The following is a 24,712-nucleotide window of genomic DNA, read 5'->3' as shown; positions in this document are numbered from 1 at the left end:
TTATGGAAAGCAGATTTAATGCAGCTTGATTCATTCCTGTCAGGCAGTTGAACGAATCGTCGGACCTGTGTGCACAGAAGGTCGGTCACCCGGCGCACTGCTCTCCCTGCCGTACTCTTCGACATAGACAAAGTGTCCCCAAGGGTAAGATAAAATGACCCCGTGGCATAGTACCGGAGGGCAACCAAAACCTGGTACAGGGGAGTGAGGGGGTTGTTCCGCTGGCTGCTGTACATCAGAGAATATAATGGTTTCCGGGACAAACCGATACCTGTCGAACACCTCAGCTTCGTTTAGGGCTTCCAGTGGATTCGATCGGTCATTCAGCCTTCTTATGGTCAAATTTCTTCGGCGACGTCTGCGTTGTAAATACCTCCTGACAACCATTTTGGTGAGTGATTTCACGTGAGTTTTTTATTTGAGGTTACTGTTTACCAAACTCAAGATTTTTAGAGAAATCTCTGATTTTTTTCTCATCAGAGTCGGAAAAAACGTTGGTGGCACGCGCTTTTGAAAATATATAAGATATAAGAAAAAAACTCAAAGGAATAGTGTGAGTTTGAAAAATATTTATTTGGTGGCACAGTTTGGTCAGAAAATCTCTGATTTTCTGCGAAATCTCAGATGTGAGAAAATTTCAGGGTTGGTGGCCCCGAAGCCTGTTTACTATTTAAAATTGTTGCTAAAGACGGTAAGCTTTTTTGAAAAGCTCTACTTGTTTTATTTCTTTTTGAGTAGGCTTTACAGTTACTTAATTTCATAGTCAATAGAGCATGAAAGACAATTAAATTTGCAACATCAACATATCTTTTTCGTTCTGAGCACATTTGGACGCCACCAATGGAGACAATTAGGAAGAAATTTTTGAAATTGAACTTCATGTCTTTCAAACTGAAAATCTCAGGTTGATATTTTGAAACATACATTTGTGACATCAGTCTGGGATATGTTATTGGTTTTTTCCATTTAGTTAAGTACTACAAAAGTCAGTGTGTCTGCTTCTTCGCTGATGACATTGGACAAAGATATGCATGGTTACTTTAATATCATCACTGAATGCATTTTTTGTTATTCTACTCTGTACAGTCAAATTCCATGAAAGCATGCTAACCGCTTTTCAGTACTTTCAGTACTTTGATTTTTAAAGAGTTGCGGCTTCGGCTTTCATATTTTACATAAGTAAATAAAGTAATCCCTGTGAGGAAACCTTTCATTATACCCCCCGCTTGAAAATCGGGAGGGTATATAGTAATCGTTAATTCCGTCCGTCCGTCCGTCTGTCTGTCCGTCTGTCTGTGCAATCGTGTCCGCTCCATATCTTTCTTATAGAGGGACATTAGAATCTACTACTCCACACTAAGATTGCTCATGACCTAAGGGTGTGTCATGACCTTGACCCAAGGTCAATTGGGGAAGTTAGCAAAATTATTGAGCGTCATGTTTTTAATTCTTTTTATGAATATTTATCAAAGAACAAACTAATAACTGAAAATCAATCAGGTTTTAGGCCAGGTCACTCATGTGAAACAGCACTAGACAATCTAACAGATAAATGGTTTAAAAACATGGAATACGGTAAACTTACTGTAGTGCTGTTTATTGACCTCCGTAAGGCCTTTGATACAGTCAATCATAAAGTTCTTTTACACAAGCTGAGGTCATTTGGAATCTGTGAAAATACTTTTAAATTTTTTTCAATCTTATCTTTTAAATCGTAAGCAATGTGTCAGTTGGCGAGGTGCTCTGTCTCGAGAAAAAGAAATATCTTTAAGTGTCCCTCAAGGGTCAATTTTAGGACCGTTATTTTTTATTTTATATATCAATGACTACTCAAAATGTCTTAAACACTCGTCAGTCACAATGTACGCAGACGACACCTCGCAGGATGTAAGCGATAAATGCATAGACGTTATTGAGAGAAAACTTCAAGAAGATTTAGAGTTAGGAATTCAATGGATGATTAAAAATAAGCTCAGTATAAATCTACAAAAACGCAGTGCATGCTTATTGGCACATCCAAAAGGTAACAAAAATGTAGAAATCTTATCATAAATTTTAATGATGTTCAAATTGAATTTGTGAAGCAGGCGAAATTACTTGGTGTTTATATTGATAATACTTTATCTTGGGATGCTCATATTGACTTTATTTCAAAGAAAATTTTAAGAAAACTTGCTGTGCTTAAGAGAGTGAGTCATTTTATGCCACCGAATGCTTTAATTAAGGTTTTTAATAGTATTGTATTTCCGCATTTTACTTACTGTTCCACTGTTTGGTGCAATGTGAAAAATCAAATGTTTTTAGAAAAGTTGTACAAACTTCAAAAGAGGGCAGCTAGGATACTCTTAAACATTCGAGATGTTTTAACTCCTACTACCTTTTTATTTTCCTGTTTAAACTGGATGCCAATCAAGGATTATTTTATGTTTAGACAGGTCACTTTTCTATTTAAGGTTTTAAACGATCAAATGCCAGATTATTTGAATGTGTTTCAATATACAAGAGATGTCAATTGTCGCCAAACCAGGTCGAATGGTTTTATGTCGAACATATTGTATTAACCACGAGCCAAAACAGAAAATTACAAACGTTCTTTTAGATATTCATCTGCATTTTTATGAATTAAACTGTCACAAAATGTTCGAAATTCTAGGTCAGTGGATATTTCATCGTCGGAAACCCACGGCTGATTACGCTTCGTTCCTCTCTCCATCACCCGTGGGTCCATTCATTCCAATTCGCTCGTTCTCATGAATAATTAATGAGACGATTTGATTGGTGGCTCTTGGTACATCTAAAGCGATATTGTCCAATGAGGAAGTCCATTTCAACGCACTTTCGCTCTGCTGTGCAAGCGAGGTGCAATGATAATACCTTTTAACACACATATTGCATACAAATCCTTTGATGTCGTGATTGCAAAATAGTTTTATTACCTTGTATATAACGAAAGTGATCTGTAAGAATGATCATATACGATTTTTCTGCATATAGTACATGTTTTTCAGGGCGCAGCCATTGTTATGCAAGCGAGTTTCAATAATTCTACCTTTAAAACAGGAGAGTTCGACTTACCTATAAAGGCTAATTTCATTGGACAACAAATTTAATGAATATTTATGAGAAACGAGCGAATTAGTATGAATGGACCCACGGGTGATGGAGAGAGGAACGAAGCGTAATCAGCCGTGGGTTTCCGACGATGTGGATATTTTTAAATCTGTGTATCTCGCTGAGTATTTTAACAAACTCAATACTTCAAATGGATTTTTCCCCAATGTCTAAGTGTATAAAAGATATGCTTCTTCATGTTTATATATGTATGTGTTGTAATTCTATAGCTTGTGGTTATTTTAATGTTAATTTTGTATATCCTTATGTGATTGCAAATATGTTTTAATGCAGGACCACAATGAAATCTAGCTTTATGCTAATTGTGTTATCCTGGGTAAATAAAGGTTATTATTAGTCCCCTACCGGTGAAACCGGAGGGGACTATAGGTTTCCTCTGCGTCCGTCCGTCCGTCTGTCTGTCTGTCCGTCCGTCTGTCTGTCCCCGTCAGTCTGTCCCACTTGGTTTTCCGCACTTTTTTTCTAAACGCTTGCAGATATTGAGCTGAATTTAAGTACGTGAGTGTATCTTAATGAGTTACAGATCAAGTTTGAATTTCGTTTCGCTTCATTGATTTTTGACAGAATAATGGCATTTTGAATATTTTTCATTCCCGCTTGGTTTTCTGCACTTTTTTTCTAAACGCTTGCAGATATTGAGCTGAATTTTGGTAAGTGAGTGTATCTTAATGAGTTACAGATCAAGTTTGAATTTCGTTTCGCTTCATTGATTTCCGACAGAATTACGGCATTTTGAATATTTTTCATAATCGCTTAATTCAGATCGGGTTCGAACTGCGCTAACTTCCGATTGTCGACAAAAATATGAAGCGAGGAAAAGACGATGGATAAATGAGTTGAATTGTCGTCTTAATTTTTATTATTTTATTAGATTTAAGGCATTTACAACTTGAAAATCTTTCAGTTTAACCTTTGACATGACTTTTGCACATTAAAAAAATGACATCCTGAAGAAAAAGGGGAATCCGGTAGGCGACATGTATTGCTTATGCAATACTCTCAGAATGCTTGTTATTATTATGAAGTTCAAGGTCACGGGAAGAAAAATTTCATAATTCGTGTCCATACCATATCTTTCGATTCTTTAAATAAACTTGGTAGGTGGGTATAATATTTCAAATAGATTTTATTTTCTACTAGTCATATGAACCATTGTTGGTTAAAAAGAAGGTACGTTAGGCACCAAAATCCGCCTAGTCCAAAAATCTGGCGATAATATTTAAATGATGTGTCACGGATACCCTTGTTCTAAATCAATTTATTTTTTGAAAATATCTCAAACCGTTTTCCCTACACAACTCACTAAAAATGCAATGTTTTCTTAAGAAAATAACACTGACAACGTCATGACGTCGTAACGTAATGATTCCTGTACAGCGTAAAGAATTGTACTTTTCTCAACCTAAAAAATATTCTCTTAAATTAATTCATATTTAAGTCTATTTTTTTACTTATCCTTTTTTTATTTAATCTGTTCTAAATTAAACCTTTCAATTTTTTTCTTTATATGAATTGATATTTACAATAACCGTGGGTCAATTAAGGAGATAATTTTCCGAGAAAAACTATTTCATCAAGAAAGCGTATTTATTGTCAGAATTTTTTACCCTCTCCATTTCCCTAAAATTCATGATTTTAATTGAAATACTACATTAAATTTGAAATACCAGTATACGATACAATCATGCTTATCTTTTATTTACTTATTTAGGTATACACATGTACGGGAATATACATACATAATTTTATGTATGTACACTTGAAAGTGCAGGGTGTGCTATTTTACTGCATATAAAATCTTGACTGCAACATTAAAATCAGTTTTTATATGCCAGTATTTTCCTTGATATTTTTTTCCTATTAAAGATTTTTTTCTGATTTAGCTAAGACATTATCTATGCATTACTTTGTTTCGGTTTTAATACTACAATATAGTATTTTTCAGGCAATTAGCATCGTTTTCGAAAGTTGGGGGGGGGGGGGGGGCAACCTGAGATTTTTTTTTTACTTACCTTAAAAAGTTGAGAAGCAAAAAAACAAAAACAAAAAACAAAAAACTAAAAAAAAAAAAAACCCCGAGAAATTAAAAGTTGCTCAAAGTCGAAAATCCTATTTCGTGGGTTGGGGTGGGGGTTGCGGCTAACTTTTTTCAAGACCAACTACCTTTTAATTCAAAGTTTTTGGGGTAAAGTGTACCCCCCCCCCCCCCTGGAATCCGATTTCACACAACTTTTTTGAACAATGACACTAAAGTGCAATTGCTGGAGTAAAATAAGGAAAGCAAGTCGTAATAAGACAAAATGCAAGTGCAAGCCAGAAAATGAATACTTATTCATCTGTTTATTCTCACGCACTTATATATATTATCTATTTATAACTCATTTATATAACCCCTTACAACTTTGTTGCAATTTATGGAGGAACTGACAATGCGGAGTCAGTTCAAGTATTGTTTTTAGAAGGAAAAACAAGGTACATACATACAAATTGTCACGGGAAGGGACGAGAGAGGGGGGTTAAGATTTTTTTTTTGCAAGAACATGTTTATGAATCAGTCAAAAAACTAGGTTTCTGAATGTTACGTGTGGAATTTTTTGAAATTATTACACAGGTAAATTGCATAATAATTGTATAATAATTCTCTCAAACGAAAGGGCGTGCCCACCCCACCCCAACCCCCAATTTTATAATTAAATTACATTCTATACTTAAAAACATTGTAATGAACTTGTAACATGTATTATGCAATATGCACCACTAAATATACATAAAGGCAGTGCATTTTATTCATTTTACATAATACACTGAAAACAATAAAGCCCACTTATATAATCTTAATACCATCGGGTGTACGAGATATTGATATTTACAGCATTAATGACTAGTTTTGTTGGACAGCTTACCTTGAAAAAAAAATAATCTATCATATTCTCTTTTTCTGGATTTCAGAACGTTTTTCAGAAGGAACATGCAACAATTCATTTGTTAGAAATTTTACAAACATTTAATTCTTATTTAAATAAGTAGGCCTAGATCGATTGAATTAACATGTACTTGAAAAAAATTACCTTTCTCGTCCACATAATCTCAGGATCTCTTCACAATTATAAATTGATAAATATCTTTCAAATTACCTTTTCTAAGGAATTATGAAGTTCTAAAAAATATTATCAACAGCAAGTCAGCAACTTAAAAAAAAAAATTGAAAAAAAGTATTTTTACACGACCTATTGTGACGTCATCAATGAATCTATTGCGTAATATTCATAAACATTTCCAGGCGAGAATCAAACAATTATGTCAGTTGCAAAACAAACATAAAAAGTGCTTAAAATCTTGATTATTTAAATATATCTTATTTGCATACTATTACAATCTTTCTCTGTTGCATTTTTTTTTTGGGGGGGAGGGGTGGGTGGGTGGGATGAACACTTTAACTTCAATCTTTAAGCATGCTGATCTAACGTTACCCCTATCGATAGTTTTCACCTGAAGGGTGGATAAAATAAAGTGTCTACCTAATTTATTGTTCAGTTTATGTTCTTAATGATAATGATTAGACTTATTTACTTATTTTGTAACTTTCTAAAAAAAAAAAACAGTAACAACAATTACGGTGCTTTTATTGAAATATGATTTCACATTAGATTTCTCAACTTAAAGTCCGGAAAAACAAAGAAGGCATGTAAACTCAATTTCAACACTGGCCGCAGCAAACGCGATTCACGAGATGTTGTTATTTATCGAAACATTTTTGCGTTATAAAAAATATATGTAAGTTTCATGAATCGCGTTCATTGCGGCCAAAGTGAATTTTGCGATCAAAGATATAAAAACTGCCATTTTTAGAGAATATATTGAAACATGGTATGGTTTTGAGATTTACGTAGCGTTTGTGTGACGTTTTGGCGCCATTTTACATCCGTGATCAGATAGACCTGATCGTGTACAAAATATATCAACACTATATTTCTGAAGGTATCATTGTTTATTTTTGACGAATTTACTAGGGCGATAGTGGTAACAACCGTATTTTCTTCTTTGTTAATTATAATACAACAACTGTTTGTTGCAACTTGAATGATTGTCTAAGGAGAAAATAGCATTTTATAGCAGAAGTCGATATTTACGAACTACTCTCGCCCATCATCTTGTGGTTTTTATTTTAAACCAAAAAGAAGTTTTAAGTATCTTTTTCTTAGTAAGATTGTCCTGTATTTTAGTTATGTTTTCTGAATATATCTTCACACATATGCCTGCGTGTTCTAAATTTACGTTCTGTATGAGCAAGTATATTTTTCTTTTCCCCCTTTTTGAAAAAAAATACCAGCAGATATACTAAGTTTTATCATACTTTTAAACAAATGCGTTTAATTTTAGAAATCCCAATGTTTTTGGCCCGTCCATTGCTGTCCCTTTAGCTTATTTCCTTAAGTTGAATTTCTTTCTTGAGCATATGATCAATTGAAAGTAAAGTAGATTTTTTTTCTTTGCAAGAATTTTTTACGAATATTCATTAAAGCCTCTATGTGCTTAACTCTCTATAAGAAAAAAAATCATTGGAAAAAAAAAACGCATAAAAAAGGCAAGCATTATCATGAAATCAATTCAGGCAGTTATGATTCTATTTGTGACATACACAGTATATTTTAGTCTGCGGAGATATATATTTATGAAGAAAAAAAAATTCTGTCTGAATTTTCGAAGTACGGGGTGGTAAAATCCATTACTTTTATTTTCTAAAACCTGAAAAATCATGTCGGCAGATTCGTAAACCGAAAGATATAATATTAAAACTGTCCTTACGTTAAAAAAAATTATTCAAATTTCATTAATTTGGACAGATGCGTGTGCTCCATTATAAGTACATACTTTGTTCATGCCGGGTGCTACTGTGACACCCCCCCCCCCCCCCCGTTCACATCCCTGAAATGAAGATTTAGAGTTTAGCAACACCACCCCTCTGTGACACATTGAGCCAAATTTATTTAGAATTTTTAAGACATATAATTTGACCACCATTCAAATGGTCTTGATAGTGACCTACACAATATTCCGACGGGTTGTGACCATAATGAACTGTAAAATTTGCAACGTTTTATTAAAGATAACAGTCGCGTTCCAAAAATATATATAAAGCATTTTATGCCCCCGTAAACGAAGTGTCGGGAGGTATATAGTTCAGGGGCGGATACAGGATTTGTGGTTAGGGGGGGGGGGCGTGGATAACTTTGTGGAGGCAAGGGGTCTGGGGCCGCCTTAAGGCCCCCAGTGGATCCATGGCAAAGCCCTTGTGGGGGCCCAGGGGGCGAAGCCCCCGGAAGCTCCTGGGTTTTCGTGTATTTTAGAGTAAAACCAGGCACTAAAATAGTGCACATTTTTCAATTTTTTTTTAAAGTGGCATATAGGTTCGGATTTTTGAATGATAATATTGTATTGAATGTTTCTCAGTTGTCATTGTATTGTAACACATGCCACCATAATAAACGATTTACCTACTTAGTACTTACTAATAGTGGTATTGGTTAGTGATGTACCAAAGTACGCCGTGTTTAATACTATTTATATCATACTTTGAATGGGGGGACCAGGGGGCGCAGCCCCCGGAAGCTCCTGGATTTTTGTGTATTTTAAGAGTAAAACCAGGCAGAATAACAGTGGTTTGGTACGTTTTGTACCAAAATGTGGCATTATAAATATTAGTCACATCATACTTTGAAAATTTTAGGGGGGGGTGCGCCCCCACGCCCCCCTTAAATCCGCCAGTGTAGTTTTGTCGTGTCCGTCCGTCTGTCTAGCTGTCTGTCTGCCTCTCTGTTTGTCCGCAAAAACTTTAACATTGCCCATAACTTTTGATTTAATGGAGCTACGAATTTAATATTTCACATGTGTATTCTTTGTGACAAGACCTCTTTTTAGGTACCACCAAATTTGACCTTTGACATTTACCTTGACCTAAGACTTTGACATTTTTACACAAAAATTCAAGATTTTTACTTTGACCTTATCTTTTGAACAGTAGATACCAAGGCATTTATACTTCATATATGTATTATTTGTTGAAAGACCTTTCATTGAATACCAAAAACCTTTACCCATGACCTTGACCTTGAAGATTTTCATACTTGTGAAAAATCTTTAACCTTGGCCATAACTTTCCAACGGTAAGAGATAAGGTTCTCATACTTCACATATGTAATCCTTGTGAAAAGACCCTGCATTAGATACCAAGAACTTTGACCTTGGCCTTAGGATTTAACCTACTCTTAAAAAGCAAACCTTTACCATAAATTTTAAAGGGTTATGGTTAGTGCTTTCATATTCTATATGATCCTTGTGACAAAACCTTTCATTAGATAGCAAGACTTTTGACCTTGACTCTGGAGTTTGACCTACTTTTAAAAATTTTAAATCTTGGCCATAACTCCTGAACGTTTAGGGCTAGAGCTTCCATTCTTTACATATGTATTTTATGTGGCAAGACCTTTCATTGGATACCAATGGCCTTGGCCTTGAAGATTTCCGAACTAATTAAAAAATCTTGGCTAACTTTCAAATTTCACAACTGCATTCCCAGTTAGTACCAATATATACAATTCGTGTTATAGAAAAGTTTAATTTTCAATTTTTTTTTTATATTTTAGGTTCTGACATGTCTGCGTTTCTTAGCCAAAGGAGACTATCTCTCAGAAACGACGGACATCCATGGAATTTCCAAAGCCTCTGGGTGTTTGATCGTACATCGTGTAGTTGATGCCATATGCAGAAATTTGAACAACATCCAATTCCCAACAAGAAAGGAACAGTTAACAAGCATCAAGTCCTCGTTTTACAAGATTGCTGGGTTTCCCAATGTCGTGGGTGCAATTGACGGGACTCAAATACCTATACAAGGCATGGCAACAGATGACGAACATCTATACGTGTGCAGAAAGGGCTTTCACGCTATCAATGTTCAAGCAGTTGTTGACACAGATTTAAGGTTTGCATTGAAATTTTTATGCGCAATGGTCGATAGATCGAGGACGCATATTTTTTTTGTCCTGTCTGTATATTTGTCTGCAAACTTTTACCTTCGATACAATTTTTGACCCATGAAAAATAGAGACTTCATATAGATATTTAATATGCATACTCCACTGATTAAGCTCTTTCAACTGAAACGAAGTTCACTGACATTTTGACTTTGACCTATATGCTGAAAATAGTGAAACTTCGACATCAATTTGGAGACTTCATATTAAGTATGCTTACTCCACTAGTTGAGTTTTTTCTAATGACACCAAGGTCAATGTTCTCATGACCTAGACCTATATACTAAAAATAGCTTTTTCCCCCTTTTTTGCCACCGGGCCTATAGTGTTTCACAAACACATCTTGTATTTCAAATAATTAATAACCTACTCTAGGAATATTTATAACTGAATTACCTCAAAGGAAATACTTGTTAAACTCATTTTCAAAACAATCAATTTTCAGATTTACTAACGCAGTCTGCAAATTCCCCGGTTCAACCCATGACGCATACATTCTACAAAATAGCTTCTTGCCTAACCTAATGGTTAGTCTTCAGGACGGAGGATGGCTGATTGGTGATTAAAAATATCCCCTGAAAGAATGGCTTATGACACCTATCAGCAACCCCAGGGGCGGACAAGAGGAACGCTACAACTCGGCTCACTGCCGTACCAGAAATGTCATAGAGAGGGCATTTGGTGTGCTGAAAGCTCGTTTCAGGACTATTTCACTTTCACTTCTCACACTTAAATTAGGCAAGTTTTTGCTTCATGGTGAATTAAATATTCTTCAAAGTAAAAATGTGTTTATTGAAAGGAAAAATCTTAAACTATTTACCAACAGGTGTTTGCATAAAACTGGAGGGTCCTTGCCTTATAAACCAGAAAAGTGCGCCAAAATTATTGAATGCACTATGAGGCTACATAACCTGGCCATAAATGAAAAGGTGCCACTCATGGTGGAGACTGAGGTTGACGATCTTGGCAGGCAATCTTTTGCTCCAGTTTTTCCCACCAATGTTGCAGCAGCAACTCTACGAGAGAGACTCGTACAAAGATTTTAAAGAGGTATTTTCAATTCAAAATTGCTAGACAACAGACTTTATTAAGTTGACAAATGTTAGATACTTAGTAATTAAACATGTACATTTACATTTAAATCTAAACAACATAATTAATTCAGCAAAAAGTCTTTCAAACACAATCATATTTAACAAACTAAAATTTCAAAGAGGTATCTTATTTCTCTGACACAAATTTTGAGAGGGGGGTATATCTTTATGAGGTGAATGACAAAGTGATACTTAAAATTTCAGTACTATTACTAAATATTTGAAAGCAATGATGATGAAAATAATGTTTTGTACAAATAACATAACTGATAATAGATGTATGAAATTCATGGTTTCTCTGCAATGTACTACTATCTAACAACAAGGCTCACATACTTCTTACCCTATATAATGACAAAGGTTGAAGATAAAAAATAAAGCAGTTCTGAGTTCTGATCTCAAAAGTCTTATCAACTAGACCCTACAATTTGAATTCATTAATTTGAATTCATGAATTTAACAGTAATCATAATAATACATTTTTAGGAGATATCAATAAATGCCTTTTCTTACAAATTTTCAACACTTTTATTTAGTTTGTGAGTAAAATGTCAAGAGTTTACACATCGATAAATTTTTCAAAAAGAACGTTTAATCCTATAATATCATAACATGGATATTTTATTTAATCCTATAATATCATAACATGGATATTTTGATATTTACTTGATGAGTTCATAGGTATACAGTACACAAATTATTTAATATTTCTTTAACATCACTCATGAATTTTAATAAAAGTAATAAGGTATCATTTTGAAACATTTACAGTATTGTAAACTATATGGGTTTGTATGTGAGAAGTCTTCCATAAACTTTTCCCGGTTTCTAGGATTTGATCACATGGCCAATCCGTATTTACATCCTAATGCAAGTTGAACAGGAGGCCCATGGGACACAATGTTCAAAGTTGAATATACACTGTGTAATGATCGACACTAAGGTTCATTGAGCCGTGAGGGATCTTTTTGGTACCCCAAAATTTTCACTAATTCTCAAAATATAAACATTTGCAGTATCTCTCCATTATTATATAAAAACATACAATTTTGTCAGAGGTCAAAGGTCAATACCTGACTTAATCACACGGCGCAATGATCTCTAACGGAGCATTAAATATAAAATAAGTTGCTTTACTTGCTTGTCATGTATGAAAAAGAACAAGAAGTTAAATAATAATTTTATACACATTGTACACATTCAAGTATTTACCAGTAATTACAGTTTTTTGGCTATCGATTTAACCTGGGTACAAGTAGAGAGTGTACACATGAAAACTAGCATTTATTTACAAGCTTTATGTCTCTTTTGTCAGTTGCACAGACTCTAACATTTATCCTTATTTTTGGGGTAGACTTCAAGTTAAAATTCCATGAAATAATTTTCTTTTAAATTATATTCACAATAAATGTGTAAATCTGTTGGAAAATATCAAAGCATTGCAATCACGCCACAAACGGCTGACAAACACTTCGGTGTTGTCGTAATAATAATTAAGTTGTTACCGGCGTTTTCATAATAAATATGCCTTTATTTATTGAAATCGTGGACTGAATGTTTCTGATCAAATTCAATTGATTGCAAATTAATGGACTCAAAATGATACCTATTTCCTAATATAACATTTGCTTAGTTGTGTATATACAGGCATGTATTAAGAGAATTTGATCACTGGAGATAATGAAAAGGGTTGAGAACTTCCTGACTGTTGCATCGAGGCATTAATTGATTCTACAGCACTAGTGCTTCTTCTTTGTAGTTCAAGCATTTCCTCCAGAATCTTAATCTTCTTTGCTCTATATTCCTCTACCTTTGCCTGCTTCTTTTTTTTCCATTTCTAATAATAACTTGGATACCGGTACTTCACTTTCTATAAAAGCAAAGTTAAAAAAAATATGAAAATATTTTTTTTCTTTTGAATTCAAAGGAAATGGCTGGCCTAATGTGAAAAAAAAATCATTTAAGGCCATAAAAAACATATTATTAAATTCTTATCCCTGCCCACCCATCATCCTTTTTTTTTTTACCTTGCCTTGCTTTTTTTATTTCTGTTTTCCTTAGTTTTATTTCTGATCAAGAATGGTATTGCATCTACCATTCTACTTTCATTTTATTAAAAATAAAATCAAATATATGCAAAAGTGAGAAAAATATGAAATAAAAGGTGCCCAGCTCAAGAGTAGCAAAGCCATTATTGCTCATATTTATATGGAAGCATCCTCAGGTAGTGTAGATTCAAGTTTCTTTAAATCATGACCCCTGGGGATAGGGCGGGGCCACAATGGCTGACCAAAGTTTTATATAGAAATATATAGGAAAATTCTTAAAAAATCTTCTTCTCAGAACAGCAAAACAATAATTGTTCATATTTATATTGATGCATCCTCAGGTAGTGTAGATTCAAGTTTGTTCAAATCATGCCCCCTGGGGTAGGATAGGGCCAAACTTTTTTGGATTTAAACTTTTCATAGTAAACCAATTTCTACTTTTTCCTAACCATGATGCTCGGGTGAGCGATGTGGCCCATGGGCCTCTTGTTAAATTTATCCCACGTAATTCAGCTTTAATTAAATTTAATTGATACCTTGTCTTGGTGCCCTTGCCTGCTTCTTCCGATTCTCCACGGATCTACTGCATTCTTCTGTAATTCAATTAGTAATATAAGGACTATTATTATCCAAGAAAAAAAAAATCAATCTGGATTAAGCATATTGTTATTTTTGAAAATGTTGTCAATCAAAAGTTCTATAATGAGATTAATGTGATTTAATTTGTTTTGTTCCTTTTTCAGCTACTGGAGATTATCATGGAGAGCCAAATGTGTCATGTAAATGGGCGATTATTAAGCAAACTGAACAAGATTTGTGATTCCTAGTCATGATTACATGTATTTTCACCTTTAAATATTAGTTAGACTTTTGATAAATACTGATCATCAAAATCTACAATTATTGATTGTTTTTTAATGAACTTACTCTCAGCATTCATGTCTGCATTATACATAAAGCTCACGTCTGAAAAAGAAAATGTTGAATACTCTTGAATTATTGGTTGAATATGCACAAAATCATGCTTACAAGTAATTGTTTTTAATGTATATTTGGTATATTTCATTATATTAGTGTGGAATCTAAGTTACCTTGTGTTAGGGGATCAACAAATTGTTGTGAATTAGAAGTACATGGTATGGTAGCTGACTGGCTGATGTCAGATGAAGGTATCAGTGTTAGTTGCGATGCTGTATGGCTCAGATCAGATGACGTTACTGGGGATGGTGCAGTTACTGAAAATGTTAAATATTTGTTACTTTTTCTTCATGCTTAAATAACTACTGGAGTAAAGAATTTTGAAGATGATTTTCGTTTGTATTTTTTTTCCTGGACAGATCGAAGGCAATATTATTACCAAATGTATGATCTCTAATGATTTGTCATTGAATTTGGGAATAACTATCTTCTACTTTGGTATTTGCTTTCATTAATGCTGATTTAATGTTCGCAAACAGGGATGTTTACGAAAATTAATTCAGCATTAACGATTGCAAATACCACATTAGAAAAGAGTTATTCCCAATCTACTGCAACATATACGAGGGTTGATCCAAAAGTTCGTGGAATTTCTTCATATTTCATTTATTTTTCAGTGAAATCGGATGAAAATTACAAAGGAAAATATAGACACTTGATGAAAATTTTAAATTAAAAAAGATTTTAAATATCTTTGATAGTAACTTTATGGCAGTTGCCATAGAAACGGTTGTTTGGAAATGCGGGGGAGACATTAACGCGTTTATTATCATTTAAATTCTTAATTCGTGAAATAAGAATTAAACCTCGCTATGTGGTATATAAAAGGAAAATTATGTCATTATTACGATTGCCTGATATTTTTTAAACCTTTGTGAGAGTTTTACTGATTTTACTGGATATCTAGTTTATAAGTTGATAATTTATTGCTCATCTTTAAGTTGTTAGTTAACGTCAAAATTTGGTCAAGTGACACGTTTTTTTGAAAGTCCCGGGGTCACTCGATCGTAAACGCGTATATTATAGACATAGGCTTGGGAAAAATGCATCTATTTACTGGTTTTCCAGTGGCATAAGAAATTTAAGAAAAATAAAACTTCCATGGACATTAATAAAAAGTGTGGTCGCTTTTTAGAGGCTCTGTTTAAGCACGTATCCCCCTAGACAAATTTAAAGCGTTAATGGACGTTGTCGGCTGCCGTTCTGATCTTGACATTGCTACTTAAATTGGAATCTCATATGGAAAGATGAGTAGTATTTTGAAATATGAGTAAAAAATGAAGATACGTTGGTGCGAGAGGATACCCAGGCTTTTCTTGAGAAAAAAAAAATGGAGAAAAAGACAGTATTTTGTAGAATTACGTATGATAATTGGACATTTGGGCGACATGCTTCTATAACGTGACGTGACATCTCTAACTTGACGTTACGTCGAAGTCTCCCCCGGGTTTCCCTACTATCCAATTTTGGAAAGCTCGCGTGGCCTTATTGGTGACTGGAAAGTGGTGAAATTTTCCAATATTGTTGCATTATGACTCTATATTATGAATATGCCTATTGATTGATTTCATCAAATCACAATAAAATTTTAGAAAGAAATTCCACAAACTTTTGGATCAACCCTCGTACATATGCATTTTGTTTGTTGTTTACATCTTATTTTGATGAGTTTTGTTTAATGAAATATGCAATTTGTTTTTGCATCACTCAATGCTCATTTCACTGCTTCAAACATCAGTGCATTAGCCAATCAAAACAATTGTTATACAAAATTATTGCATCAGAATATGATTTGAATCAATAAGGCCAAAATAGAATTATTGTTTGTTTGAAATCGCTTCCACCTTCATTGACAGACCATCTTAAAAAAAAAAATAAAAGAGGGCATTGGGCAACATCGCTCACCTGAGTAACTTTGGTGATGCAGTTTTTTTTACCAAAATCCTGCTCTGGCTATACCTATCATGCCCAATACCCCCTTCCCTTTTATGATTTTAAAACTTTAGAATCTACACTACACAAGGATGCTTCCACATAAGTTTCAGCTTTCCTGGGGCAGTGGCTCTTGAGAAGAAGATTTTTTAGTGGCCCAACCCTATTTTTGTCTTTTCTTGATTATCTCCCCTTGTAAGGGGACTTGGCCCTTCATTTTAAGAATTTAAACTCCCCTTCACCCGAGCATGCTTTGTAACAAAGTTGGTTAAAATTGGCCCCTAAAAATGAACTAACAAAAGGGTCGGGGTTCATGGTTGATGGGAGATACCCTGTACAAAACGGCAGAAAATGTTTTGTTACTGTTAATTGAGATTTTATTCATGTTTATCAACAATGTTCCATTAAACTTCAATTCTGAAAAAAAAATAATTTCCCTCCCTCCTGGGCCTGAAATCTCTAAGACAGCAATTTCAAACATACAACTCTTTGAGGATGACCTTATTTTGCTCAATATTCAAGTAAAAGTATAATATTCAAACATACTACACTCTGCTGTATCCACCCCAGAGCGTATTCCCTCTATGGCAATGTCTGAGAGAGTCTGTAATACCTGTAAAAATATGCAAAAGGATTTAGACAGATTGTAAAAGGGGGCATTGTCAGACTTAAATCCTTATTTTCAGATCATTTTATTGTTCATTATTTATTTACATAGGATATTATGAATACAATAATTTCATGAGCTAATAAATTATTCACAAACCGAGTTTTACCAGCAATGCGTAAGTGACCATTACATGAGCATTAACAGTTGCAAATACTAAATTAGAAGATAATTATTCCCATTCTAATGCAATCTATGCATTTTGTTTGTAATTTAATTCTTCTTTCATTAAGTTTTGTTACATGAAATTAGCAATTAAACATTCAACAGACTATATTCTATTTTTAAATAAAATTTGTGCCAAGTTACCACTTTCTCCCACTCCTTAAAGTAAAACTAGCTCAGTTGACCATGCTGCCTTGCCTTCAGTCTTGTAATAATAACAAAGGAACATAGAAATAAATTAATTATGGCAACAAATATTATTAAAAAATTAACTATGCATGTCGAGTGAATAGTCGAATACTGCAAAAAATCTATAGTGTGGTTCCAGTTACAAGTTAAAAAAAACATAGGGTAGGTAGGTAGGTAATTTAATTTATTTTTTTTTATGACAAAATCAATTTCTAAAATTTTCTAATTACTCAAGCCCTACATCTTAAACAATGCTAGGTCATCGATTTACTGAGTTTTAAAACACAAAAATATATTATTTTGGTAGATAAAATATTTCTAGACACAAAAATGAAGCTTATCTTGAAAATGTCTCTATATTCATAGATATTAAGTGTTAAATCTCGGATTCTATTCTATGGCCAATGAACAACGAGTGAAGCTCCGCAGCCGCAACAGTTTTTATACAGAGATTTCGCACTTTCCCTTGCATAGGAATCTCAGGTAACTTTCAGTTGCCACATTTCGGTTGCCCACAAAGCATCCTTGGATGAGTCCAATGGCGACTCGGAAAGGTGACGCAGGTTACTCCATTGTTAAAAAATTCTACAATGTATGGCCACAAAATGTATGGTTCGAAATTGATAAACTGATATAGCTTCTTACTTTCCTGCAAATGATGTGTACTTTGAGCGACAATAAAATAATAGCATAAGATAAACTTAATATTAATTAATGACACTTCCTTCCTAACTTTCTACAGCTTGCGTATTTCTGACGTTTTGTCAGAATATACTTGTTTTTTTTTTTTTTATACGGGTAGTACCTATCAACGCTCTACAATTGGGATTCATATGTGGAGCGGAATACTACTGTTACTTTCTATACATGTACAAATCAAAATTGCTGGGGGAACTTACTTATATAAAATATCTCAATTTTCTTTTTTTTTCCTCATCAACTTTTTCTCTTAACTTTCAGTCTTTCACTTTAAAAGATCTTAATAGCGAGCGCAGTGAGCGTCGCGAAGCGACGCTCGTCACTGCGAGCTCTTAAAGCAACGCCTGTGCGAAGAGAAAATTCGGACTACTGCACATTCATCCGATAGAATTTTTTGATGCCGTTATTTGGACCCACAATGCATCACTTGTTTAAGCTACGTTAAAGCTACGTTCTCGTGAGAATAGTAGCAAAAGTTCTACTAATGCCCTGTTCACACGGAGAGTTTAATTCGAATTAAACGTAAGTTTACTGCGAATTAGCTTCGCTTAGCGTTCACACGGAGAATTTAATGCGAATTAGTTTACTTCGCATTAGTTTACTGCGCATTAAATTACTTCGCATTAGCTCCGTGTGAACGCTAAGCGAAGCTAATTCGAATTAAATTTTGGGGCATGCGTAATGGCAAAATTAAGTCAAATGCGTCATGTCGGTGGTCAGCTTTAAGTATTTGTGCTATTTTTGAGTGAAAAACTAAGAAAAAATGTGTTAATCACTAAAATATGTCTACAGACACTGTGACATTATGTCAAATGTATCTGCTTCTGCATAAGGTGACGTGATTTGCAAATGACGTCATAATAGCCTTCCTCACGCCTGACTGTCGAAGTAAAATTTTAATTCGCATTAGTTTACTTCGCATTAGCTGTCGTGTGAACGCAATTTAATTCGCATTATTTTGATTCGCATTAGTTTACTTCGCATTAATTTACTGCGAATTAAACTCTCCGTGTGAACAGGGCATAAAATTAACATGCCAGATTTAATGGATAAATATTGAAGATAAATAGCAAACGAAACGTTCTTCATTTATTTTCAGCACTGTTCAGGGTTCTTTGGGGGAATTGTAACTTACATACAACGTCATGTGACGTCAGAGTCTAGACGCATCAAATGTCACGTGCAGTTTGACATGCGAGCCCGATTTTTAAATTCTAACTAAATAAACATAGATCTGCGCTCGCCACCATAGGCGCTTGGTTACAGGATGGTGTATTTTGTGTATTATGTGTTTTTTATGTGTGCCTGAATACTCTCATTAAAATAAATCTAAAAATTCGCCGAAATTAGCACGTTTTAAAAAATGTCATATTTACTGTATATAAAAAGAGTAAGGGAGCGCCACTCGCCATCTTGAAAATCAGGGGGTGCCTCGGTTCACACTTGATTTTAAACAATATCTACATTTTTCCTACCGGTGTCGGACAAGATCTAGCTTCAAAAATGGTTGAATAACACCTTTCAAACGTCTGCCGATTTTAACTTGCCGTATAAAAATTGCAGTAAACACAAAACATCCTCTATACAATGTACAGACATCGAAAGCAACGTTAGTGTCGATTTCTAACGATGAAAAATGTAGAGGTGCCCCGGAATTACACGGAAAATCTAGACAAAACAAGTTTGGCGCGATTTCCGACCTCTCTAGATTTTCCATGTATTTCAGGGACGCCTCTACATTTTACATAGACGAAATCGCTACTTCCGTTGCTTTCGATAAACAGGCACAAGAATCGAGAACGTTTCGGTTCACTGCTTGTTTAAAACGGCATATGTAGGTCAACAGATGGTAAGGAGTTGTCATTCAACCATTTTTGAAGCTAGATCTTGTCCGACACCGGTAGGAAAAATGTAGATATTGTTTAAAATCAAGTGTGAACCGAGGCACCCCTGGTTTCTAAGATGGCGAGTGGCGCTCCCTTACTCTTTTTATATACAGTAAATATGACATTTTTTAAAACGTGCTTATTTCGGCGAATTTTTAGATTTATTTTAATGAGAGTATTCAGGCACACATAGAAAAACACATAATACACAAAATACACCATCCTGTAACCAAGCGCCTATGCTCGCCACAACGGTCGCACCGTCAACATATTATTTATAAATTATTTAATTTATAAGTTAATCTTCCAACACATTGTGCTACATGTAATTGTTGCATTACCAATGCTGTCAGATCATACTGCTTTCTAATTTATGATTATCCCCTCTCTCCCAGTTATGTTACCTGAATAATCTAACTGTGTCTCAGGACAAGCCCTCACCACACGGGTCCGTAAGACATTTATCATTTTAACGACAGAATATTCTATCTATTGCACAACTGACTAAGCGTATGGTATAGAAACGTTTTGCATGGAGGCTGCCATTGCAAAAACTAATATCGGAGCAATAGACGGGAATCGGAGAAAATTCCGGAAAATACGTGTACACATACCAAATTACACCATGCTCTCACTTTCTTTCTTTTTTTTCTCTCTTTCTCTCTCTACTCTCTCACACACCCTCTCTCTGTCTGTCTCTGCTAGTCTATAGTAAGTGTAATCTTATTCGCAATATTGTACATTATAATCGAGGGTAGGGGTGTTCAGGTATTACATTAGTTTAAAGGTGAAAATGCAGTAAAAAACCAACAACTTGTTGAATTTTAAAAGCAGCTTTTGTGAAACAAAATTTCAAGTCACTGTTTTAAAATATTTCAAAAATATGCATTGTCATACATATATTTTTTCTCGCTTTAACTTGCCAAAAAATTGTTCCTAAAGAATAGAAGTTTTCTGATTCACTCTGGAGTTTCCTTCTACTGAATAAACTTCTCAGGTGAAAAGTACTGTGTATACTTTAGTTATTTTAGATCCGCCTCTAAGAGTTGGTTTAATTTCATGCTTGATTTCATCTATCTCTGACCAATGCGTATAGTCCCACTTCTGGTATCGTGAGTAGTGTTCTCCTAGTCATTTAAAATCCTGAGCAGATACTCGGTAATTGTCAGATGGTTCCAGCTGCCTATGAAGAAGGAATTGTTTCTTTTGGTAAATTTACAAATATTTGTTTGTATTTAACGTTCATATTACTAACCAACGTTGAACACGCATTCTCAAATTATAGTCTCAATTCCGACATCGTTTTAAATAATGTACCGTCTTTTACATGTAAGTAATATAATATTTTTAATTAATTTAATTTTCTGCCATTCATATGAACCATTGTTGGGCGTTGATTAAATTACAACAATTGTTTGTTGTGACTTGAATGATTGTCTTAGGCGAAAATCGCATTTTATAAAAGAAATCGATATTTATGTTACTGTCGCCGATCAAAGTGAACTTTCTATTTTAAACCAAAAAGAAGTTTTAAATCACTTAGATATTGTTTTCTTAGTAAGACTGTCCTATATTTGACTTATATTTTCTGAATATCACACCCTTCACACGTAAGTGCTGCATAGGGGTCTGTATAGCCCAACTGCCAAGAGGGGGGGGGTGTCAGAGATGGGAGGAGTCTCAGATATAGCCCCCTTGCCAAGTCAGAGATGGGAGGAGTCTCAGATATAGCCCCCTTGCCAAGCAAAGGGGGGGGTCATAGATGGGGAGGAGTCTCAGATATAGCCCAATGTGATGATAAGTTGGTCAGATATAGCCCCATACGATGAGTAAAAGGGGGAGGAGAGTCAAATATTAAACCATGAAATATGATTGGTTGGACAGATAAAGCCCAAGAATAATGTGAAAATAGATAGATAGGAGGAGTAAAGACTGTTGGTGTAATATAGCCCCAGCAAATGTATGGTTAAAAACAAAGGGGTGTGGAAAATGTTAAACAGATATAGTCCCAAATGACGATTAGTTGGTCAGATATAGCCCAACAGGATTATGATTGGTTGGACAAATTTAGCCAAAGAATAAAGTAATATTAGACAGAGATTCAAGAGGGGGTGGAGAAGGGGGGGGGGATATAAATAAAAGATATAGCCCCAGAAGATGATTGGTTGTTTAGATATTTAGCCCTAGACGATGAATAATGAAGAAGATTAAATCTAAATATGTATAACACAAGAGGAGGAGTCTACATTTATAAAAGAGGCATGTTTAAATCAAAAGAAAATGACAACATTTAACTCAGAAAATGGCGAAAGATGAAATGCAAAAGTGGTCTAAAAATTGGTATTTTTCTTACAACCTTTCTCCAAGGACAGAAGATACGTTACGTTATAATGACATGGATATGGGTTTTATGTATGAAGGAAATAAGAACTTAAACTACATAATATGGTCTACTTCTAAGATTGATTTTCAAACATTCCGTGTGGAAGGTTATATTCGTTTTAAATATCCAAGACTGAAACGACATGTGCGTAGATTATTTTACTTTCTTTGGTTTGATCCATACGAATTAAAAACGTTTTTTCGTGTATCTGGAACGGAGTATGTAAAAAAAGTTAAACTTGTTGGAAACTTCAAGGAACTGGGTTGTTTCAATGCTTTTTATGTAAAAATTCCAAACTGGGCAGAGTTTACTAGACTCAAAACAGTGCAGCAATGTCCCATTTGTTTGGAAAATAACGCAAAATGTCATTTAAGATGTCTACAATGTCGTCAATATTCTTGTTGTAAACAATGTTTTAAGGGACTTTCCACCACACCAAATCAACAATGTCCTATGTGTCGACATCAGTAATAATTGTTGAGTCATACATGTACCATCATATAAATATTTATATTATCATCAATCTGAAGAAATAAAGAATGATTTTGTGTGTTTTTTTCTCTCCATATTGTCTGTTGGTCCGCACTTTAAACGCCAACTCTACAGTATAAATTATGCATAGAATATACCAATGACTATATAAAACTTGTATCCAATTGCAAGGCATGTCCTTTAGCCTTCAAAACAACAATTTAACGACGTAATGTAAATCGAATGGCTGTTTAGAAGTTTTGGTAAAATTCTATTAACCAGACGTTGTGCGGGGTAATTAACTTACTTGGTGAATTAAAAAGAAAAAGACGGGGACATTCACAATGTACATCCAAAAAGAAAAATCGTGTTGTTCCCTAATTTTTTTTAAAAAAGAAAAGACGAACCGGAATACACACTCATAATACATCTTTTATTATTATATTTTTTCTTATTGTAACTACTAGTATGTAACATAATCAAGTGGAACACATATTTTATCATTTTGTAGGCACTGTATATTTCTTGAAAAAGTCTGAATCTTTAGACATATACATTAAAGTTCTAAATCTGATATAAGTTGTAGACGATCAACAAGACGAAACCATTCTAAAACGCGCAGACTTATACCGTCTTTAGTAGGACACAATTTCCTTCCCATATATGTTGGACAATGAGGATATGGCAACCGAGAATCATAATATGGTGCAGATATAAATCTCCTGAGAGTCACACACTGGAATGGATAATGTACTTGAATATATTTGTCACCTCCCAAGTGTTCCATATAATTAATCTCTTTAGCACCCTCTTGCATTGCTTGCAATGCCTCAGTTGCATACCCAGCGAACAGTGTTAAAGTTGTCCACTGGTTGTTGTTTATTGCAATGCTTTGACTATCCTCATCATAATCCAATTCCCTGATGAAAATTACTTTTCGGTTATCAACATTACAGACTCTTATATCCCTATCATTGCCCAGATTAGCAGAATAGAGTATTTCCATTTTCAACTTTCAACGTTAATTTTATAAAACCTCTCGCAGTTATGGTTTTAATGTGACCGATAACTCCTCCTCTCTCTCTCTCTCTTAAGTTCCTACTCTAAAGCTGACCTTTTCTATGTTATTTTATAAATTTGTAACATACAAATCAACTGTCTCCTCCCACTTTTTTAGGAATGCGAAGTGTCGTCATTTTATTCTTGTATAATTATGCATTGAACACCATCAGCTAAAGGTGGATACTCAAGCAAAAGAAAACATCATCTAATGTTTACATAAATGCATTTTATTCATCTCATATAATATAAATAGATAAAGAATGCTATTTATCTGTCACTTTCTTCTGAAGTACTCTCTTTAAGCGTAGAATCTATTTGTCTCATTGATGTTTTTAAAAGTAACCACTGATTGTGATTTAAATGAATTCCTTCCGCTGTTGCATTATGCCCTGTAAAACGTCGAATATCTATGAACGATTTTTTTTCCTTTGCACAAATAAGCACATAAATGTCTTTGCTCAGTGGAAACCTGCTGCTGAAAGGACACGAAAGTTGTACTGTTGTCATATTTTCGCTCTTCCATTGATAGCAATTTCGAATTTCCAGTGCAGTTGGTGTCTTTCTTCCCTCACGTTCATTCTCCAAAATAACAGTGTTTACGGATAAGAGTGTCATGATTGCAATTATCATACTATAAATTATCACTGCCCCAATATTTCTCTTCCCAGAAACTCTGTCAGACTGGTTTAGTTCTTTCTCACATTCCGTAACCATCAAATTGCTAATTGCTGAAGTAGACTCCATGTTTCTCTCCCCCTCCATTCAATGCAAGTATAAAAACAATTTTTGTATGTTTTTCCTTTTATAGTTTACTTATGTTCACCCAAACACCCCCCAATTGGTTACCCCCATTTATAAACAAACACACACACACACTGTGATACATGTATATACCGGTATATATATTTCTAACTGTTGTGATTTTATTTGCACTTGTTTTCCTACAACTCAATAAAATTTTCAAAATCATTC

At 34.3% G+C, this 24,712-nt stretch overlaps 1 protein-coding gene and 1 pseudogene across 1 annotated transcript; one reads left to right on the top strand and one right to left on the bottom strand.

Annotated features, from left to right (window-relative positions):
- The first annotated feature begins 1,860 nt into the window (after positions 1 to 1,860).
- LOC134267243 (putative nuclease HARBI1) lies at positions 1,861 to 11,212 on the top strand (annotated as a pseudogene).
- Positions 11,213 to 11,902: 690 nt separating this feature from the next.
- Positions 11,903 to 23,684, bottom strand: LOC134267242 (uncharacterized). Its single transcript, XM_062749464.1, has 7 exons — positions 23,433 to 23,684; positions 17,195 to 17,221; positions 16,765 to 16,831; positions 14,400 to 14,543; positions 14,236 to 14,274; positions 13,845 to 13,901; positions 11,903 to 13,130 (listed from the first exon to the last, which is right to left on the bottom strand). Exons 1-7 carry the CDS (start codon positions 23,682 to 23,684, stop codon positions 13,057 to 13,059), a joined length of 660 nt encoding a protein of 219 aa, XP_062605448.1. The 3' UTR covers positions 11,903 to 13,056.
- Positions 23,685 to 24,712: the final 1,028 nt, after the last annotated feature.

The sequence above is a fragment of the Saccostrea cucullata genome, unplaced genomic scaffold, assembly GCF_032062105.1.
Source record: "Saccostrea cucullata isolate Sc308-1 unplaced genomic scaffold, CSIRO_AGI_Scuc_v1 ctg9753, whole genome shotgun sequence".
NCBI classification, from domain to species: Eukaryota; Metazoa; Mollusca; class Bivalvia; order Ostreida; family Ostreidae; genus Saccostrea; species Saccostrea cuccullata.
This window is presented reverse-complemented; position numbering and strand designations above follow the sequence as displayed.

What these genes read in the sequence shown, in the direction of transcription:
- LOC134267242 (XM_062749464.1), bottom strand. Translation starts at nt 23,684, where the DNA reads ATGGAAATACTCTATTCTGCTAATCTGGGCAATGATAGGGATATAAGA. An exon ending in GAGGTGACAAATATATTCAA is followed by an intron (nt 17,222 to 23,432) that starts GTACATTATCCA and finishes CAACTGAGCTAG; the next exon opens with TTTTACTTTAAGGAGTGGGA. An exon ending in GGTGGATACAGCAGAGTGTA is followed by an intron (nt 14,544 to 16,764) that starts GTATGTTTGAAT and finishes TAACATTTTCAG; the next exon opens with TAACTGCACCATCCCCAGTA.